At 46.0% G+C, this 22,871-nt stretch overlaps 1 protein-coding gene across 1 annotated transcript in view; it reads right to left on the bottom strand.

Annotated features, from left to right (window-relative positions):
* The window catches only part of LOC137534318 (zinc finger protein OZF-like), an 89,422-nt gene extending 67,139 nt beyond the window's left edge, over window positions 1-22,283 (bottom strand). Inside the window, exons 1-5 of the mRNA XM_068255764.1 lie at window positions 22,218-22,283; window positions 18,103-18,203; window positions 13,071-13,170; window positions 6,302-6,409; window positions 3,198-4,213 (exon numbers count right to left, since the gene is read on the bottom strand). Coding sequence (XP_068111865.1) covers window positions 3,198-4,213; window positions 6,302-6,409; window positions 13,071-13,170; window positions 18,103-18,203; window positions 22,218-22,242 — 1,350 coding nt within the window. The 5' untranslated portion in view covers window positions 22,243-22,283. The remainder of the gene's footprint in view (window positions 1-3,197; window positions 4,214-6,301; window positions 6,410-13,070; window positions 13,171-18,102; window positions 18,204-22,217) is intronic.
* Between the last annotated feature and the right edge of the window lie 588 nt (window positions 22,284-22,871).

Genomic DNA, 22,871 nt, shown 5'->3' with positions numbered 1-22,871 from the left:
CATCAGAAATGTGAATTTCACAGAAAATGTAGAATTCAAATGAAAAATAAAGATATAAGTAAAGGAGAAGCACATCAGCAGAGAATAAAGTAGCAGTCTTTGATCATCAATGTACTGTACGCTCCACTGAATAGCCCACTGATGGCAGATATATATATCGATAATATAACCATAACTAAAACAACAATGCTTTTAACTGCCTGATTTTCAATTTGCTTTTAATCAGCGTGGTACATAATCAGTTAAAGTGTCATCCAAGTCTAGCTTAACATATAAAAACACCTGTTTCCAACTCCTTATTGGCCATATAGTTATCTTACTTGTTTATGGGCAAACTAATGTCATTTGTGAAGGGAAGACACAACTTCCCCAAGTTACAGCAGACTTACTTAAAGAGACACTGAAGCAAAAAAAAAAATGATGATATTATGATTTGTATGTGTAGTACAGCTAAGAAATAAAACATTAGGATCAGATACATCAGTGTAATTGTTTCCAGTACAGGAAGAGTTAAGAAACTCCAGTTGTTATCTCTATGCAAAAAAGCCATTAATCTCTACAACTTTCAAAGTTGTGGAGAGGGCTGTCTTCTGACTTTTATTATCTCAACTGTAAGTGAACTCTGCCAGAGGAGAGGTCATTAGTTCACAGACTGCTCTGAAATAATCATTTTGAATGCTGAGTGTTGTGTAATCTGCACATATTAGAGAATGATGCAATGTTAGAAAACACACTATATACCTGAAAATAAAAGTATGAGAATATTTTCTTTGCTGCTTATCCTCTAGTAATTATTCATAGTACACAACCAATTCATTATATGATATTTTTTTTTTTCGCTTCAGTGTCTCTTTAAGGAAGCATCCGTTTACATTTTGATGTTAACTCTTGGCTGGGGACTTCAAGTTCAGAAGGGGTATTCTACTGCAGCTGTCACATTCAGCCATACAGATAACCTCCTCTGTTTACTCCTGAAACAGAAACTTCTCTCCTCCTCACCTACATAAAAGTGAAGTCACCCTACAGTGGAATGTAGTGTGAGGGATGTGCAGTGAAGAGCCATAGCACAATTCAAACAGAAACACGATAAACATCCATCGAAAGTAAATGGAGACATCTGTGATCATTGCAGGCATTTTTTTTTTTTGAATCAGCCTTTTTTCCTTTAAGTCAGGGGTCTCAAACTCAATTTACCTGGGGGGCCGCAGGAGGCAAAGTCAGGATGAGGCTGGGCCGCATAAGGAATTTCACAATCGCGGCGCATCGCCGCCTCTGCCCGCCCCTCTCACTCTTCCTTCACAGAGAGGGGCGGCGATCTGTGCGGCGATTGACGTCAGGAGGGGCAGAGCTGAAGCTGAAAGCTCTGCCCCTTCTAGGAAATGGCGGCGGATTTCCTCCCAGGCAATTTGGGGGCTCTGCAGCCCTCGTTTAGCGGCGGGGATGCGGCGGAGCTTGGGAGCACTGAAGCGAACTATAAGGAAGCTTTTGCCTGTGAGGGCCACAAAATATTGCATCGAGGGCCGCAAATGGCCCGCGGGCCGCGAGTTTGAAACCCCTGCTTTAAGTGAACCAGAGATGAAAATAAACTAATGAGATAAACAATTGGATCTGTCCTTCTACAGGTAGTGCTCGGTTAACGAACAAGATAGGGACTGTCTGCTCGTTCTTAACCTGAATCTGTCCTTAAGTCGAGACAGCCACCTTTGCCCCCGTTTTTAATGCAGAGTAGGCGCAGCGGAAGGTAGATAGAGGACATCTCACCTGTTCCAGGGCGGTAGAAGGTTCCAGCGTGCTGCCCGTAAGCTGCGCAGCCTGTCCTCTCTCTCCATCCACTGTCCCCCCGGCGGCTTCACATGCGTCGCATAATGAAGCATTAGGAGGCACCGCCACTAGGGGCTTTTCCTAATTGCGTCATTATGCGACGCATAAGAAGGCGCCGGGAAACAGTGGACGGAGCGAGAGGCTGCGCAGCTTCCGGGCACCACCATGGGACCTTCTACCGCCGTGGAACAGGTGAGATGTCCTCTATCTACCTTCCACTGCGCCTACTCTGCATTAAAAACGGCAGCAGAAGAGGTAGTCCCCAGCGGCGTGACATCATCGTGGCGGGTCGTATCGGCGAGTCGTTCGTAAGTCGGGCGTTCATAAACCGGGGACTACCTGTACTCCTAAAAATAACTCTTTTACATATCTCAAGGTTTTATTTTATGTATAAACATTTAGGGCCGGTTCACACTGGGGCAATTTTTCAGCTCTTTGCTGATCGCCGACAACCAGCAAAGCGCTGCTACCAGTTTTCCTATGGATACATTCACATTGCAGCGGTTGTGATTTCGATTAATTGCAAACGCACTGCATGTAGCGCTTTGGGGAGATTGCTCTGTGATTTTCGTTCTATTGAACGGGAATCACAAGCGCAAATCACGCTGAATCGCGGCAAATCGTGAGATTTGAGCTGCTGAATCGCGATCGCGGTAAAGCGTCCAATGTGAATCAGCCCTTACAAAGCAGATTTAATGTTTCATAGTCTCTGCTCAATTGCAGTGACCGTTTTCTCTTTCCCTCTCACAGTAAAAAGCTCAGGTATCTGCTTAGGAAAGTGTTTTATAGCTGTAATTTGAGCCGACTGGATAAAATCAGTTTCATAGCTAATTATAAACTTTTTTCAGGCAGGGAAAAAAGAATAGGAGCACAGCATGTCTGTATGCTTGCCACTGTATATACACATGTCTATCTCACCATGTTACATGTCATCTCTGGTACACTGATCAGAGATTGTTGGATTAGAGAGGAAAGCTTGACTGTAATCCTGCTGCAGTTGGCATTAAATAAATCACTTTTAATGTTCCAAGACAGAGAGACACCTTTGCCAGCTATTTCTTATATCACAGATTTTCTGAACCACATGCTTTGATCTTCTCAAAGAGCTGTGCCTGTTTTATGTCTCCAAGTACACTGAATTGCATGACAATGCTGAGCCAGAGAGTGGCCCCACCACACACCCTGCTGTTAGCTCCTCCAGCTGGACTGCTAAAAACAACATGCTCAGATTTTGCAAGATTCTTATGCTACGACCGTTTGGAAAGGTTCTTTCATACAGAATACTGTTTGTATAAGACAAAAGGTTGTCCAAGTGTAATACCTTCTAATTTTTAAGACCTCGGGTTGTGCCTATGTTATTCAGCAGCTGGAGGAACCTTCTCTTTACGGTGGACACTGAGATGTAATGAAAGGGAGGATTTATAGGAGAATCGCTTCCCACACTCAGAACAGGAATAGGGTTGAACACCGGTGTGTACTCTCCCGTGCCTCATCAGATCTGATTTATCAGTAAAACCTCTTCCACACTCGGAGCATAAATATGGACGTTCGCCGCTATGGACTCTTTCATGTCGAGCCAGATTAGATTTGTTTTTGAAGCCTCTGCCACACACAGAACAGGAATAAGGATTCTCACCAGTGTGGACCCTTTGGTGAATAATAAGACGCCCTCTTAAGGAGAAGGCTTTCCCACACTCTGAACATATATAAGGCTTCACTCCCGTGTGACTTCTGTGGTGGGTAAGAAGTTGTTCCTTCTGAGAGAAACATTTCCCACACTCAGAACACCTATATGGCTTCTCTCCGGTGTGAATCCTTACATGGCGCTCAAAATCCGATTTCTGGGAAAAACTTTTCTCGCACTCCGAGCAGGAAAAGGGCTTCTCACCTGTGTGGCATTTCTGGTGCCTCATCAGAAGAAACAGTTCAGTAAAACTTTTGCCACATTCCGAACATGGATAGGGCTTCTCAGATGTATGAGTTCTCTGGTGCTTGATGAGAAAGGCCTTCCAAGGAAAGCGTTTCCCACATTCAATACAAACAAAGGGTTTCTCTCCTTTGTGAAGTTTCACATGAGTGATGAGAGACGATTTCCAGGAAAAAACTTTCCCACATTCCGGACATGTATATAACTTCACCCCTTCGTGAGTTTGCTGGTGAGCTGTGAGTTCTGATTTCTGGGCAAAGCACTCCTTGCACTTAGAACAGAGGAATGTTTTAATGGAAGAGGAAGGGCTACTGATTTCATCAGAACAGGAATCTGCTTTGGGAGGTTCTGGACAGCGAGTGGAGGTAACAGGGCTTTCTCTTGAAGAGTGTGATGTGACTTTATCGCACGTTACTTTAGAAATAAGAGGTACTTTTCTAATTTCACGCTTTCTGTATTGTCCATCTGGAAGAAGGAAGAAGTGTAAGAGAAAAAGGAAACGTTTAAGTGTCATTGCCTGTATGTCTGGAAGTAAACAGTGTATAGCAGGGTAAACTAACAGTCCTTCTGTTTTACTTTGCTATGATGCTGGAGGATGTTTAAGTCTTTCCTGAGTAGAGTTGCATTGGATCTAATGGTGCAATGATGCATTTAGATCGATTTTCAATAGATTTCCAATAAATTTAATTCTGAAATCTGTTGTAAAACTGTTCCTAGTGTGTGGCACACATCAGATGGATTCCTTTCAGATTCAACTAGACAGGCATCTGACAGAAATCTATCTGATGGTCGAATCTGCTGCAAATCTATAAGTGTATGGCCACCTCTAGAAATTCAAAAAATCATTGCTGAAACACTTCTTGGACGCAGCTCGTTTGACCATGCCTAAATTTAATTGTTCCCACTATTCAGGATTGGTTGAAGGAAATGGATTTTATAGAACGCATGGAGGAAATAGTGCAGGAATTGCACTGTAGGCCTCTCACACATGAAAACTTTTGGTTGTTGTAGCATATCTATAGAGAACCTGATGAAGGAAAAAAGCTCCTGGGTATTTAGAACTGTATTGATGGATGAGACCTATTGTGTTGTGTTTTCAAGGAAGAGGTGAGGAGCTACTGAGAGTGATAAGGGGGGAAGGGGGGTTTAGGGATAAAGGTTTATAATGAAAAAGTTGTTGTGATATTTCTTTTACAGTGGAGAGCGTCTTTATGCTAGTGTATTAGCTGAATCCAGGCTCAGTTTCAGTCTTCATGTAGACATATTGTATACTGTTCTATTTGTTTGTTTCTGTATTTTTTTGGGATGTGCAGTATGTTTATACTGCACAATATACTGTACATCTATTGTTAAGTTTTCAATTTTAAAAAAAAGTGGATCGTTGGTGTTTTGCCAATCGCTAGTGCACTAGTGTCATACACATGTAAATCGTGATGCACTTTCGATTTTTCACAAATCGCAATCATTGGGCTGCACGATAATTGGTGCGATCGCATTTCACTCCCAACGGCTCACATCGCAGTAAGTGGAAAAACCTTGTAAATGGAAATGGGGCCTAAAGACCGGCTCAGGTTCCACTTACACGGTAAATCCATTTTGCATCTGCTCTGCGCAGTCCGCTCCTCATCTTCCCGCAACGATCTCCGCTCACCTGTCCCACCGCAGCACAAACCCTCTATATTCAGCCTGGAGACCGTCAGGAGCATGGGGCTCTCCATAGGCTGCATTAGGCTAATTCTCCCAAGCTACAAGGAAAATTTTCATTGGTCCATTATGAACCAATAAGAATTCTCTCTGTTGCTGAGTATTTCCATTGGTCTTTTCAGGACAATGGGGGTCCCCATGCTTCTTCCCTGTGAACAAGGAGTGAGTAGCGGCGATCACGTAGCCTGGTGCAGATGCAGACGCATCCGCCTGCTGGGATTACCGTGGACTGTACAGAAATGCTGTCTAGTTACTGCAATGGATCCCGCGGATCTGTTAAGAGTGACAAGTGTGAGCGGCTCCTTTTTATAAAATAGGAGCCATTCACTCTCCGTTTACCATCAGTGTCCTTTCTCCACTCTAGTGGGAACACAGTCAGATTTCCAGGGGAGATATTTAAAGTCAGGCTCAGGGATTGGCACAGAAATCGGTTTTCCAAGATAACCTATCAGGATTTAGCTGATGAATGAAACAAGGTTATTCAATTTATTTATTTATTGTATTTATAAAGCGGCAACATATTACGCAGTGCTGATAATATTACGCATTCAATCAACTTATCTTCTGAATTTTCTCCTGGGAGATAATTTTTCAACTTACCTAGGTGCGTCTTATGGTCAGGAGAGTCTTATAATCAGAAAAATACTGGCTGGTTTAGGCAACTATTCCTCTTTACTGCACAATTCTTCATATAGGTATCCATATATTTTCACAATATTACATTTATAGAGCTAAATCGATCAAAGCCACTAACTAATGAGGAATCATAAAATGTATAACAGCCAATAAAAAAATTATTTCAATAAGGCTTATTTGTAGAGATTTTTGTATTTAGTGTATATCCCTCACCTGTGTTGATTTCAACAGGAATTTCCTCTTCTTTTACATTTTGTACATGTTTTTCTTGCTCATTATCAGCATTGCCATCTATGTCGGTCTGTCTGGTGTCCTCAGGATCTGTTAATAAAGATGAGAGAGACTGTTCATGTCTTCAGACACAGAGCCTGATAGGGGCAGATGGCTGCTAAAGTACTCATTTGACTCATACTGTCCCTATTACTTCTAATAGGGACTGATGGTTCCTGACTCCCCCACTGGGCGCATACTGTCTCCTCCATTACTTTTAATAGGGACTGATGGTTCCTGACTCCCCCACTGGGTACATACTGTCTCCCCATTACTTCTAATAGGGGCTGATATCTCCTGACTCCCCCACTGGGCACATACTGTCTCCCCATTACCTCTAATAGGGGCTGATGTCTCCTGGCTCCCCCACTGGCCACATACTGACTCCTCATTACTTCTAATAGGTGCTGATGTCTCCTGACTCCCCCACTGGTCACATACTGTCTCCCCATTACCTCTAATAGGGGCTGATGTCTCCTGGCTCCCCCACTGGCCACATACTGTCTCCCCATTACTTCTAATAGGAGCTGATGTCTCCTGACTCCCCCACTGGCCACATACTGTCTACCCATTACTTCTAATAGGGGCTGATGTCTCCTGACTCCCCCACTGGCCACATACTGTCTCCCCATTACTTCTAATAGGGGCTGATGTCTCCTGACTCCCCCACTGGCCACATACTGTCTCCCCATTACTTCTAATAGGTGCTGATGTCTCCTGACTCCCCCACTGGCCACATACTGTCTCCCCATTACTTCTAATAGGGGCTGATGTCTCCTGACTCCCCCACTGGCCACATACTGTCTCCCCATTACTTCTAATAGGGGCTGATGTCTCCTGACTCCCCCACTGGCCACATACTGTCTCCCCATTGCTTCTAATAGGGGCTGATGTCTCCAGACTCCCCCGCTGGCCACATACTGTATCCCCATTGCTTCTAATAGGGGCTGATGTCTCCTGACTCCCCCACTGGTCACATACTGTCTCCCCATTTCTTCTAATAGGGGCTGATGTCTCCTGACTCCCCCACTGGCCACATACTGTCTCCCGATTGCTTCTAATAGGGGCTGATGTCTCCTGACTCCCCCACTGGCCACATACTGTCTCCCGATTGCTTCTAATAGGGGCTGATGTCTCCTGAACACCCCACTGGCCACATACTGTCTCCCCATTGCTTCTAATAGGGGCTGATGTCTCCTGACTCCCCCACTGGCCACATACTGTCTCCCCATTGCTTCTAATAGGGGCTGATGTCTCCTGACTCCCCCACTGGTCACATACTGTCTCCCCATTGCTTCTAATAGGGGCTGATGTCTCCTGACTCCCCCACTGGCCACATACTGTCTCCCCATTGCTTCTAATAGGGGCTGATGTCTCCTGACTCCCCCACTGGCCACATACTGTCTCCCGATTGCTTCTAATAGGGACTGATGTCTCCTGACTCCCCCACTGGGCACAAACTGTCTCTCCATTGCTTCTAATAGGGGCTGATGTCTCCTGACTCCCCCACTGGGCACATACTGTCTCCCCATTGCTTCTAATAGGGGCTGATGTCTCCTGACTCCCCCACTGGCCACATACTGTCTCCCAATTGCTTCTAATAGGGACTGATGTCTCCTGACTCCCCCACTGGGCACAAACTGTCTCCCGATTGCTTCTAATAGGGACTGATGTCTCCTGTCTCCCCCACTGGGCACAAACTGTCTCTCCATTGCTTCTAATAGGGGCTGATGTCTCCTGACTCCCCCACTGGCCACATACTGTCTCCCCATTGCTTCTAATAGGGCTGATGTCTCCTGACTCCCCCACTGGCCACATACTGTCTCCCTATTGCTTCTAATAGGGGCTGGTGTCTCCTGACTCCCCCACTGGGCACACACTGTCTCCCCATTGCTTCTAATAGGAGCTGGTGACTCCTGACTCCCCCACTGGCCACATACTGTCTCCCCATTACTTCTAATAGGTGCTGATGTCTCCTGACTCCCCCACTGGGCACATACTGTCTCCCCATTGCTTCTAATAGGGGCTGATGTCTCCTGACTCCCCCACTGGGCACAAACTGTCTCCCCATTGCTTCTAATAGGGGCTGATGTCTCCTGACTCCCCCACTGGCCACATACTGTCTCCCCATTGCTTCTAATAGGGGCTGATGTCTCCTGACTCCCCCACTGGCCACATACTGTCTCCCCATTACATCTAATAGGGGCTGATATCTCCTGACTCCCCCACTGGGCACATACTGTCTCCCCATTGCTTCTAATAGGGGCTGATGTCTCCTGACTCCCCCACTGGCCACATACTGTCTCCCCATTGCTTCTAATAGGGGCTGATGTCTCCTGACTCCCCCACTGGCCACATACTGTCTCCCTATTGCTTCTAATAGGGGCTGGTGTCTCCTGACTCCCCCACTGGGCACACACTGTCTCCCCATTGCTTCTAATAGGAGCTGGTGACTCCTGACTCCCCCACTGGCCACATACTGTCTCCCCATTACTTCTAATAGGTGCTGATGTCTCCTGACTCCCCCACTGGGCACATACTGTCTCCCCATTGCTTCTAATAGGGGCTGATGTCTCCTGACTCCCCCACTGGGCACAAACTGTCTCCCCATTGCTTCTAATAGGGGCTGATGTCTCCTGACTCCCCCACTGGCCACATACTGTCTCCCCATTGCTTCTAATAGGGGCTGATGTCTCCTGACTCCCCCACTGGGCACATACTGTCTCCCCATTGCTTCTAATAGGGGCTGATGTCTCCTGACTCCCCCACTGGGCACAACCTGTCTCCCCATTGCTTCTAATAGGGGCTGATGTCTCCTGACTCCCCCACTGGCCACATACTGTCTCCCCATTGCTTCTAATAGGGGCTGATGTCTCCTGACTCCCCCACTGGCCACATACTGTCTCCCCATTACATCTAATAGGGGCTGATATCTCCTGACTCCCCCACTGGGCACATACTGTCTCCCCATTGCTTCTAATAGGGGCTGATGTCTCCTGACTCCCCCACTGGCCACATACTGTCTCCCCATTGCTTCTAATAGGGGCTGATGTCTCCTGACTCCCCCACTGGCCACATACTGTCTCCCCATTGCTTCTAATAGGGCTGATGTCTCCTGACTCCCCCACTGGCCACATACTGTCTCCCTATTGCTTCTAATAGGGGCTGGTGTCTCCTGACTCCCCCACTGGGCACACACTGTCTCCCCATTGCTTCTAATAGGAGCTGGTGACTCCTGACTCCCCCACTGGCCACATACTGTCTCCCCATTACTTCTAATAGGTGCTGATGTCTCCTGACTCCCCCACTGGGCACATACTGTCTCCCCATTGCTTCTAATAGGGGCTGATGTCTCCTGACTCCCCCACTGGGCACAAACTGTCTCCCCATTGCTTCTAATAGGGGCTGATGTCTCCTGACTCCCCCACTGGCCACATACTGTCTCCCCATTGCTTCTAATAGGGGCTGATGTCTCCTGACTCCCCCACTGGCCACATACTGTCTCCCCATTACATCTAATAGGGGCTGATATCTCCTGACTCCCCCACTGGGCACATACTGTCTCCCCATTGCTTCTAATAGGGGCTGATGTCTCCTGACTCCCCCACTGGCCACATACTGTCTCCCCATTGCTTCTAATAGGGGCTGATGTCTCCTGACTCCCCCACTGGCCACATACTGTCTCCCCATTGCTTCTAATAGGGCTGATGTCTCCTGACTCCCCCACTGGCCACATACTGTCTCCCTATTGCTTCTAATAGGGGCTGGTGTCTCCTGACTCCCCCACTGGGCACACACTGTCTCCCCATTGCTTCTAATAGGAGCTGGTGACTCCTGACTCCCCCACTGGCCACATACTGTCTCCCCATTACTTCTAATCGGTGCTGATGTCTCCTGACTCCCCCACTGGGCACATACTGTCTCCCCATTGCTTCTAATAGGGGCTGATGTCTCCTGACTCCCCCACTGGGCACAAACTGTCTCCCCATTGCTTCTAATAGGGGCTGATGTCTCCTGACTCCCCCACTGGCCACATACTGTCTCCCCATTGCTTCTAATAGGGGCTGATGTCTCCTGACTCCCCCACTGGCCACATACTGTCTCCCCATTACATCTAATAGGGGCTGATATCTCCTGACTCCCCCACTGGGCACATACTGTCTCCCCATTGCTTCTAATAGGGGCTGATGTCTCCTGACTCCCCCACTGGCCACATACTGTCTCCCCATTGCTTCTAATAGGGGCTGATGTCTCCTGACTCCCCCACTGGCCACATACTGTCTCCCCATTACATCTAATAGGGGCTGATGTCTCCTGACTCCCCCACTGGTCACATGCTGTCTCCCCATTGCTTCTAATAGGGGCTGATGTCTCCTGACTCCCCCACTGGGCACAAACTGTCTCCCCATTGCTTCTAATAGGGGCTGATGGCTCCTGACTCCCCCACTGGCCACACACTGTCTCCCCATTGTTTCTAATAGGGGCTGATGTCTCCTGACTCCCCCACTGGTCACATGCTGTCTCCCCATTGCTTCTAATAGGGGCTGATGTCTCCTGACTCCCCACTGGGCACAAACTGTCTCCCCATTGCTTCTAATAGGGGCTGATGTCTCCTGACTCCCCCATTGGCCACATACTGTCTCCCCATTACTTCTAATAGGGGCTGATGTCTCCTGACTCCCCCATTGGCCACATACTGTCTCCCCATTGCTTCTAATAGGGGCTGATGTCTCCTGACTCCCCCACTGGGCACAAACTGTCTCCCCATTGCTTCTAATATGGGCTGATGTCTTCTGACTCCCCCACTGGCCACATACTGTCTCCCCATTGCTTCTAATAGGGGCTGATGTCTCCTGACTCCCCCACTGGCCACATACTGTCTTCCCATTACATCTAATAGGGGCTGATGTCTCCTGACTCCCCCACTGGGCACATACTGTCTCCCCATTGCTTCTAATAGGGGCTGATGTCTCCTGACTCCCCCACTGGCCACATACTGTCTCCCCATTGCTTGTAATAGGGGCTGATGTCTCCTGACTCCCCCACTGGCCACATACTGTCTCCCCATTACATCTAATAGGGGCTGATGTCTCCTGACTCCCCCACTGGTCACATGCTGTCTCCCCATTGCTTCTAATAGGGGCTGATGTCTCCTGACTCCCCCACTGGGCACAAACTGTCTCCCCATTGCTTCTAATAGGGGCTGATGGCTCCTGACTCCCCCACTGGCCACACACTGTCTCCCCATTGCTTCTAATAGGGGCTGATGTCTCCTGACTCCCCCACTGGTCACATGCTGTCTCCCCATTGCTTCTAATAGGGGCTGATGTCTCCTGACTCCTCCACTGGCCACATACCGTCTTCCCATTGCTTCTAATAGGGGCTGATGTCTCCTGACTCCCCCACTGGGCACATACTGTCTCCCCATTACTTCTAATAGAGGCTGATGTCTCCTGACTCCCCCACTGGGCACATACTGTCTCCCCATTACTTCTAATAGGGGCTGATGTCTCCTGACTCCCCCACTGGCCACATACTGTCTTCCCATTGCTTCTAATAGAGGCTGATGTCTCCTGACTCCCCCACTGGGCACATACTGTCTCCCCATTACTTCTAATAGGGGCTGATGTCTCCTGACTCCCCCACTGGCCACATACTGTCTCCCCATTACTTCTAATAGGGGCTGATGTCTCCTGACTCCCCCACTGGCCACATACTGTCTCCCCATTACTTCTAATAGGGACTGATGTCTCCTGACTCCCCCACTGGCCACATACTGTCTCCCCATTGCTTCTAATAGGGGCTGGTGTCTCCTGACTCCCCCACTGGGCACACACTGTCTCCCCATTGCTTCTAATAGGAGCTGGTGACTCCTGACTCCCCCACTGGCCACATACTGTCTCCCCATTACTTCTAATAGGGGCTGATGTCTCCTGACTCCCCTACTGGCCACATACTGTCTTCCCATTACTTCTAATAGGGGCTGATGTCTCTTGACTCCCCTACTGGCCACATACTGTCTTCCCATTACTTCTAATAGGGGCTGATGTCTCCTGACTCCCCCACTGGCCACATACTGTCTCCCATTACTTCTAATAGGGGCTGATGTCTTCTGACTCCCCTACTGGCCACATACTGTCTTCCCATTACTTCTAATAGGGGCTGATGTCTCCTGACTCCCCTACTGGCCACATACTGTCTCCCCATTACTTCTAATAGGGGCTGATGTCTCCTGACTCCCCTACTGGCCACATACTGTCTTCCCATTACTTCTAATAGGGGCTGATGTCTCCTGACTCCCCCACTGGTCACATACTGTCTCCCATTACTTCTAATAGGGGCTGATGTCTCCTGACTCCCCCACTGGGCACATACTGTCTCCCCATTACTTCTAATAGGGACTGATGTCTCCTGACTCCTCCATTGGGCACATAGTGTATTTTCCTGACTTCTAATCTAATATAGTCCAGTTCACTGTTTCAGAGCTCTGAAATCAAGCCCATACTTTCAACCCATTACTTTCTATTGGCACAGGAAGGAGGAGAAGAAGAGATTGTCGTAGTAACTAAACAGGGAAAGTGTGTGAAAAGTGGCATAGCTACAATGTCACGGGGACTACGACAAATCTTACACTAGCCCTCCCCCAGGAATTACAACCTCTGCATCCCCCACTGTGTGGGACTCTTTTCTGTATTAAGTGCTCATTCCTCACCTGGGCTGATCTCTGGAGGAATCTCCATCCCGTTAGGCTCCTCATCATCCCTTATAAACATTGGGTCATCTTCAACTTTAAGAACAATCACACCATTAACCTGCATAAAGGAAATAAACTGACGTTACAGAGATGAATATCAAGTTAAAGTGGACCTGAACTCTTGCACAGGACAGAAGGAAAACATATAGACATGCACCCTGTATGTATTTAGAGAGTTTAGCCTGTCTAATTCCCCCTCATCTGTGACTAAGCACAAGTTGTAATTTGATCTCTCAGCTGTGTCAGCTGACTGTCACGGCAGATAAGCTCATTTGAGAGCACAAGATGATAACAGTATGTCTGCTTTCATGAAAGCAGGAAGTAAATACACAGCAAATTATTGCAGGATTTGTATCAGCTGTAACAAATAAATGTTTTTCTTTAAAGATTATTACGCAGTTGCGGATCTTATGGAGCAGAGAGGAAGTTCTGAGTTCACTACCGCTTTAAGGAGATTTGTTATGATACCAAACTATATTATCTGTGTAACTTTTCAAAATGCCTGCAGATAACAAATTCCAAATGTTGCCTATAGATCTTTGGTTTGGAAGTAATGGCTTTCACAGTAATCCCAGCTTCTAATGATACTGGCAGCAGAGAAACTCTCAAAGGACAGGGGGTGGGGAGGGCCCAATGTCTGACTAGTCAGAAGTTGCAGTGAAGGCCTTGGTTATTGGAACACACACTTTCAGAGCACTAAAGGGATGTTAAAGAGCACAAAATGTAAAAGTACACCTGTAAGTTTTAAAATAAAAGGTTACTTGTGTCAGTAGGGAGGGATTCAGAGGCTTCCGTGATCCACCGTGACTCCTCCCCTGCTGGCCAGGAACCTTTTTGTCTTTGCAGCTGCACTCCTCTCTGTGTACGCACAGGTCAGCGCTGCGAAATAAAGCTGTCCACAAGCAGCTCTGTGCTGCTAGGTGCGGGTCGTACTACTGCTTGAACATGGAGGGGAGTGCGGCCATGAGCAAGGAGAACTGTAGAGAGAGGTATATGGAGGCTGTCATATTTATTTCCTTTTAAGCAATACCAGTTGCCTGGCTATTCAGCTAATCCTCTGCCTCTAATACTTTCAGCCATAGACCCTGAACAAGCATGCAGGAGATCAGGTGTTTCTGACAAATTAGACAGATATGACAAGATTAGCTGCTTGCTTGTTTCTGGTGTGATTCGGACACTTCTTCAGCCAAATAGACCAGCAGGGCTGCCAGGGAACTGGGAAATAGGGCAGCTTCCATATACCTCTCACTACAGTTCTCCTTTAAACTCAAAGATTGCTTAGAGAGTCCCAGAGAAGTGCAGGAGGGGTGTACCATGCAGATGCGCATACCTATGAATTAGCCGCCAGGAGATTTAGGTGCAGGGTAACACCAATAGACGGCTCACCTACTCCTGCACAAGTCCTGTCAGCGTTAATTACTATTCCCCTTCCAGGCTACCATGGATAGGGGGGAATGATGTAATTCGGCTTCCAGCTATTGCTGGTGGCTAAATAATTACTGAGAAACACTGCAATTGCACAGGATATCAACCAGAAACTACCATTTGTGTGGCGCTCGTCTCACCTAGTACTTTACTTATACCAGAACCATCTACTGACAAGGGAGCACAGAGCTAATAGTAAACTTATTTATTTGAAAACTTTAAGTTGCAAAAAGACACAGACTGACAAACCTATAAAACCCCCCTTTAAAACAATTGATCGCTAGAGCTTGCAAAAAACATGCGTCCCTAATAGGAGTGCACTTCCTATATGCCTAGGATTTTTTCATGCATGCAAATTATCTTCGGGCCCAGCTTGATCAAAACAACATGACATCCAATGTGAGGCTGGGATCCGTGTGATCTTCAGTACTGGTCCCCGTGTGCAGCAATGCACGCCTCTCAACTTTACACAACCATTACTGACACTCATCCATTTGCATGTCAAACCTCAACCGGCTGCTCTATATGGCCAAACTTTCCACTGCAAGGCTTAGTCACTCACGTGTACCCTCCGGGACGGTCTGGGGCTCACCGCTCGTTTCCTCACTGCACAGATAAACTGATGTGGCGCGGGAGTTCCTCTATCCGTACACCAAGGGGGAATAGACATTGATTGTCGTTTCGCCAGCTGTTAATGGTGGTCAGCCGACGCCGGGAGGAAGGTTGCGGAGGCACAGGGGCACAGTACCACGCCCACCAAACAGAGGACGTCACGTATCACGTGACGCGTTTCATCCACTTAGGATTTCTTCAGACGTGCTACGTCTTAAAGGGCGCTCCCTTTTATACCCATGCAGGGAATTAATTCAACATTTAAAAAGACAGTTTGTCACTGCGCATATATGCATAGCCCCATAAACACGGATCAGAGTCAATAGATGCAACTATGGACATTGTTCCTTCCATCACAGGAAGACTTTCATATTCAAATCCTTATTTAAACCAAAGGGCATTAGACTTCCACATTTATAAATAAGTTCAGATTCCTTTTTCCTCAATTCAGAGTCGAAATCTCCTCTTCTTGGGCTGATGTTCAGTTTATAAATGCCCATAACTTGTAGGCCATTCGGGTTAGAGTCATGCTGTAACTTGTAGTGCATCACCATAGGATTCAACTTTTTCTTATCCACATTTGGATTTCGTATATTTGCTACATGCTCCTTTATGCGGGCACTCAGAGCCCTATATGTTTTACCAATATAGATTTTATCACATGGGCAGCGCATCTGATAAACGATTCTTTCTGTATTGCAGTCAATTCTGTCATTCACATAGAACACCTGAGATCGATCAAAATTGTAGAACTTATTATCCTTGTTCACATACCTACAAATATCGCACCCAGCACATCTAAACATGCCTTTTAATCTAGGGGGCTTTCTTTTACAATAAATATTTTATATTATATTATATTTGTAAAAGAAAGCCCCCTAGATTAAAAGGCATGTTTAGATGTGCTGGGTGCGATATTTGTAGGTATGTGAACAAGGATAATAAGTTCTACAATTTTGATCGATCTCAGGTGTTCTATGTGAATGACAGAATTGACTGCAATACAGAAAGAATCGTTTATCAGATGCGCTGCCCATGTGATAAAATCTATATTGGTAAAACATATAGGGCTCTGAGTGCCCGCATAAAGGAGCATGTAGCAAATATACGAAATCCAAATGTGGATAAGAAAAAGTTAAATCCTATGGTGATGCACTACAAGTTACAGCATGACTCTAACCCGAATGGCCTACAAGTTATGGGCATTTATAAACTGAACATCAGCCCAAGAAGAGGAGATTTCGACTCTGAATTGAGGAAAAAGGAATCTGAACTTATTTATAAATGTGGAAGTCTAATGCCCTTTGGTTTAAATAAGGATTTGAATATGAAAGTCTTCCTGTGATGGAAGGAACAATGTCCATAGTTGCATCTATTGACTCTGATCCGTGTTTATGGGGCTATGCATATATGCGCAGTGACAAACTGTCTTTTTAAATGTTGAATTAATTCCCTGCATGGGTATAAAAGGGAGCGCCCTTTAAGACGTAGCACGTCTGAAGAAATCCTAAGTGGATGAAACGCGTCACGTGATACGTGACGTCCTCTGTTTGGTGGGCGTGGTACTGTGCCCCTGTGCCTCCGCAACCTTCCTCCCGGCGTCGGCTGACCACCATTAACAGCTGGCGAAACGACAATCAATGTCTATTCCCCCTTGGTGTACGGATAGAGGAACTCCCGCGCCACATCAGTTTATCTGTGCAGTGAGGAAACGAGCGGTGAGCCCCAGACCGTCCCGGAGGGTACACGTGAGTGACTAAGCCTTGCAGTGGAAAGTTTGGCCATATAGAGCAGCCGGTTGAGGTTTGACATGCAAATGGATGAGTGTCAGTAATGGTTGTGTAAAGTTGAGAGGCGTGCATTGCTGCACACGGGGACCAGTACTGAAGATCACACGGATCCCAGCCTCACATTGGATGTCATGTTGTTTTGATCAAGCTGGGCCCGAAGATAATTTGCATGCATGAAAAAATCCTAGGCATATAGGAAGTGCACTCCTATTAGGGACGCATGTTTTTTGCAAGCTCTAGCGATCAATTGTTTTAAAGGGGGGTTTTATAGGTTTGTCAGTCTGTGTCTTTTTGCAACTTAAAGTTTTCAAATAAATAAGTTTACTATTAGCTCTGTGCTCCCTTGTCAGTAGATGGTTCTGGTATAAATAATTACTGAGCATCGCTATAGCCGTAATTCCTATTATTATCCAAAATCTCCTGCGCTGTTTTTACAGTGCTCGACCAGAGGCTGCTAAGGTAACTTAACAAAAATAAAGAAAAAAGTTCAAATGTCCTTTAAGTGTGTTTTTTTTTCCTGGACTTGGGCTGTAACGTAAACCTGAAGAGACAAAAGAAAAAAATGGTAAATTGTCAGCATGGACAACTATTACTATATCTGCTGCCAGTGGCCACCTAGGGAGTCAATAACCGCGCAGCAGCATAGGCATGTACTCAGGTTAGACTGGCCATTTCCGGCGCACCACATGCTGTATAAAAGTACCCACAGACTTTCATTAGCATAACGGTGAGGTGCAGTAAAACCCTCTAACGCACTGCACCAGTATGAAAGGCTCCTTAGACTTCCTGCTTCTGTGTACACAGCCCCTTCCCTGCAGAACCACACCCACTACCAGTGCAGCCTATCACCAGGTCCATGCATGGTCACATGGGGAACAGGGATGTTGTGAAACAGTATCAAAATGTTGTACAAGACAAGTAACAGCAGCAGAAAAGGGAAGTAAATGCTTTAACACTCCATCACAACCCGTGTTCGCATAAATTGTAGCCTTCACATCTAGTCAGAAAACAAACAATCAAATATAGATCTACCGTTGCAAATTATCCAGAATCTCTGCTCCATTCAGAAAAATAGAGTGTTGGAATACAGGGAGTATAGTTCCACTTGAAAGTGCTCAAGGCCCTAAACTCTGCCACCTTATGAGACCCTCCATTCTACGTACCTGATAACGTTGAACAATCTTCTGATGTTTCTCTAGAGAGGCCCTGGGAAAACGAGGACGGGGACATCTTTTTTGTGGCTTGCTCTTACTACGTGCTGCACCTATGGGAAACAGATGTAACTGCCAGGCACAGCAACAGAGGATTTCACCACAAAGACACATATTATTACAGGAATCTCCACATGAAGTTAGCCCTGTCCAATGAGACCTAGAGCCAATAACAATTTACCCCCATATCTGACAGATAGCATGCCCAGGACCTCAAAGATACAGTTGTGTTCAAAATGATTCAACCCCTAAGGGTTTTAGAGAATTTAGTGTAGATTTGTAATTGTGTTCAGAATGAAATCTTACAAGGACTTTTTACAGAACCAAATGCAACTAAAATGACATCAATTGTTTTCGTAATACAGTATTAAATGATTTGTTTTGTGATTTCTTCATTGACACAATTATTCAACCTCTTAAAGACTACCGCTCTTAAAGTGAATGTTTACCGGTTAAAAAAAGAAAAAGTCAGATACTCACCTAAGGAGAGGGAAGGCTCGGTCCTAATGAGCCTTCCCTCTTTTTTTAACCGGTACCCATTGGCTTTAAGGTGGCCACACACTATACAATTTTTTAAATATCTGTTCAATTTAAGAATTGCAATCAATTTTTCTGACTGATTGTAACATTTTTAAAAATATGACCAATGTACCACACACGTATGTTCATTTTTTCCCCAATTATGATAAAAAATGATTGGAAACTCTGACAAAATTTCTAGGGTGTGTATACATTGACAATCTAACACACACCATACAATCTTTAGAAAGATTGAAGAAAAATATCTGGCATTCCGGATCAATAAAAATCGAAGAAAACAGGAAATCCGATCGGATTTTTCAGTCGAATGATTTTTTCCGGGAGATACGATCGTTTTTATCGAATTGCCATAAAATCGGATCATTTTATTGTATCGTGTGTGGCCACCTTAAGGTGCATACACGCATCAGACCATAGTCTTTGGAAAATGAAGGATCACAGACCAATTTTACCCCCTTCCATGTAATATGAGAGCCATACCTACACAGTCTATTCTATTGACCTGAACTCCTCATCAGATAAAAATCTTTGCAAGATTCTGCACACAAAGATGCTGTAAACATTCAACAGATCAGTATCTGCAAAAGATCTTTTCCTGCAAAAGATCCATCCCTGCAAAAAGCATTCATAGTCTATGAGATCTGCAGATCCTCATACACACCTTGTTTAACAGACTTCATCTGCATATCTGACAATCATCTGCAAATCTGAAAATCCATCCTGGTGGATCTGATCTGCAGTTGATCTGCAGATGAATGTCTGTTAAACAAGGTGTGTATGAGGATCTGCAGATATCATAGACTATGAATGCAGTTTGCAGGAACGGATCTTTTGCAGGAACAGATCTGTTGAATGTATACAGCATCTTTGTGTGCAGCATCTTGCAAAGATTTCTATCTGATGGGGAGTTCAGCTCCATAGAATAGACTGTGTAGGTATGGCTCTCATACTACAAGGAAAACAAAAATTGCTTTCCTAAAACAGAAAGAATTTGCGATAATTCAGGTTGGAGTGAGCTCGAGATGTCTCCCAGAGCACCACTGCTGAATATATGCAAATTAACCATTGTACCCTTAGAAGCTAAACACACCTCCAGAACCGCTGGAATGCAATGATGTGTCAGCTTGTTAAATTGTACAGAGCCATAATAATCCAACATGCATACAGACTGTTTCGGATTGTTTGATCCTCATCAGTGCATGGCATGGATTAATTTGGCTCTATGGAGTAGGGCTTGTAAACCGAGAGGTACAGACTAACCAGCAAGCTCATGGTGACCCAGAACTCATTGGAGTGTGTAAGGGACTACAATGGTCCTAAAAGCCCCCTTACTAAGATGTTAAGAAAAACAAAAATTGCTTTCCTAAAACAGAAAGAATTTGCGATAATTCAGGTTGGAGTGAGCTCGAGATGTCTCCCAGAGCACCACTGCTGAATATATGCAAATTAACCATTGTACCCTTAAAATTGGTCTGTGATCTTTCATTTTCCAAAGACTTTTATCTGATGTGTGTATGCACCCTAAGTGTTTTGTGGTTGTCCTTGGCAGGTTTTGGTGCGTCGTATCAATGCAAAACTTGCACTAGAGCCCATAGCACTGCCACTAGTCAATTTGCTACCAAATCTCTACCCAAGTAAACATTGCTTGTGTTCAGGGATGAGAGTTAGGATGCTCTTTCCTACAGCTGTCTACTTTACAGGAAATAAGTCTCTTCTTTTGGAGTGATGCAAAAAAAAAAAAAGTTTAACTCCTTAAAACAGAAGGTATTTGCGTTTGCGATTATTCAGGTTGTACTGAGCACATAATGTCTCCCATGATGCATCCCTGCTGAATATGCAAATTATACTTGTCCCTGTAAGCTAACCACACCTCCAGAACCACTGGAATTACCCATAGCCGGATTTACCATAAGGCATTGTAGGTATGTGCCTACAAGCGCCTGATGAAGGAAAGGCGGCTCACTCGCCTTTACTAGTGCCTTCATCCCTCCTTCCCTATACAGAGTCCCAAGCAGAGTGTAAAAAAATTACTCACCCACTCACTCATACCACTGACAAGATCTCCCTTCAGTCAGGGGCACAACTAGATACCTAATAATTGGGGCAACTCTAGCTACTTCCTTCATATTGAGGGTACTTCTGGCTACCTAATACTAAGGGACACCTGTAGCTACCTATGACGGGCAAGTGAACTAAGGGAGAAATGACAGCTGAGCCAGTCAGCACACTTGTAGGTTCAGTTTGATGGGGTTTGTAGGTCCATAGAGGGCAAGTCTAGGGTGCCAGGACATATGTGCCTATGGGCTCCTATAGGGGCCCATACACCTAACGATTTTCCCGCCGATGTACGACCGATTCGATCACAGTGATCGAATCGGCTGTAAAAATCGCCGCGCACACCGCTGACAGAGCGATTGATTTCCGTCCTAAATCGATCGTTCCCATCGATTCCCGTCAATCCGCCCGTGCGGAAGATTTCTCTCGATCGCCGGCGAGTCAGGAGTGCGTCGCTAGCGGCGTTCTCAATACAGCAGGTTTACATTACCTGTTCTGGCCGGCGCGAGTCCCCTAGTCCCGCTGTCTTCTTTCCGCGCTGGGTTCCGGACCGGCTGCAACTACACAGAACTTCCTGTCCCGGCAGGAAGTGTAAACAGTAGAGCGCCCTGTACTGTTTAAACTTCCTCTGGATAGGAAGTTCAGTAGCTGCAGGAACAGTCTGGAGCCCGGAGCGGAGAAGAAGCTGCGGGGACCAGGGAACTCGCGCCGGCCGGAACAGGTAATGTATGCAGGGGGGAGGGGGGCAGCAGCAGCTCCACAGATTGTGATCAGTTTCAGGCTGAAATCGATTCACAATCTGTTTGCAGTAAAGGTGGCCATACGATCAGATCAGATTCGATCGGAGAGGGATCTATCTGTTGGTCGAATCTGATGGCAAATCGACCAGTGTATGGCCACCTTATGATGTAAATCCGGGCCTGAAATTACCCAGTGATGTGTGAGATGCTTGTTTTTCCATCATGACCCGCTTGTGCAGATACTTTTATCCAAATACCTTCACTCCTGCCTAGCCAGACCTGAAAATAAATAGTACACACAAACGTAACAATGAGTTACAAAAAACCCCCACTATATTACAAACCCCCAAGAAACTGTGATCATTGATGGTGCTGATTTTACCAGGCTGTGCTCACCAGGCACCAGCAGCACTTGCCACAATAGCCCAGGAGACAAGGTCTTACCCCCTACTGTCTCTGCAAGAGCACAGCAGCACTCCGTTAAATTAAATTCACTTCTAAAGCCAGACCAATGTTAAACAGGAAGCAGCCTGGATAAAAATCGTTATTTCTATGATTTTTATTTCTATAGTGCCAGCATCATCGTACTACTGTACAAGCATTATAGCTACTGTTATATAGTTCTGTATTTCAGGAGTTGATCAGACTGTTTAGCTGCTGCAGGAACAACACAGAACTAGAAATCAGAAATCCCATGCTCTTCTCTGAACAACAAGAATTAATAAATATTACCTCCTGCGCCTCGCTTTGCAGCCATTCTATCACTTCCCAAGCGACTGGCCTCTGGCAGGCTACAACAAAATGGCTGCCGACACTCCAGCACTGAAGACAGATTACGTTATCACATGCCATACGTGCGCCCCCTTGTGTTTTTTTGCATAACTGTCTTGTTGGACTGCAGTACACACAAGAATACAATAACATTTCAGGACCTTATTCAATTCATTTTATCCTTATGCCTGGTACACACAATGCAATTTGCCAATTTCCCATCAGATAGATGGGTCGAATAGATAATTTCTGAAAGGTCAGATCTGTTTTCCAATTGTTTTTGTGATCTGAAAAGCGATCAGATAAAGCAGCTGTGCCCAACCTACGGCCCAGTTTCTGTGGCCCGCGCGGTGGTGTCCTGCGGAGGGGGAGAGGATCGAGTGGTATTGCGTAGTTATAGTATCGGCGTAGTCCCGCGCATACACCAGCGTGTGCTCCGTATTCAGCCCCGGGTAGCGCTAGAATAGTTAGAAAGCCTCGCTCATTGGTTACTGCAGGAACCTTCCTCCTGCCTGATTCCTATTGGAGGAAGGTTCCTGCAGTAACCAATGAGCGAGGCTTTCTAACTATCCCAACGATCCTCTCCTCCTCCGCAGGACACCGCGGGCAGCCTCC

The sequence above is a fragment of the Hyperolius riggenbachi genome, chromosome 10, assembly GCF_040937935.1.
Source record: "Hyperolius riggenbachi isolate aHypRig1 chromosome 10, aHypRig1.pri, whole genome shotgun sequence".
Classification (NCBI taxonomy): Eukaryota; Metazoa; Chordata; class Amphibia; order Anura; family Hyperoliidae; genus Hyperolius; species Hyperolius riggenbachi.
Note: the sequence above shows the minus strand (reverse complement) of the source record. Positions and strands in the feature narration are given on the sequence as shown.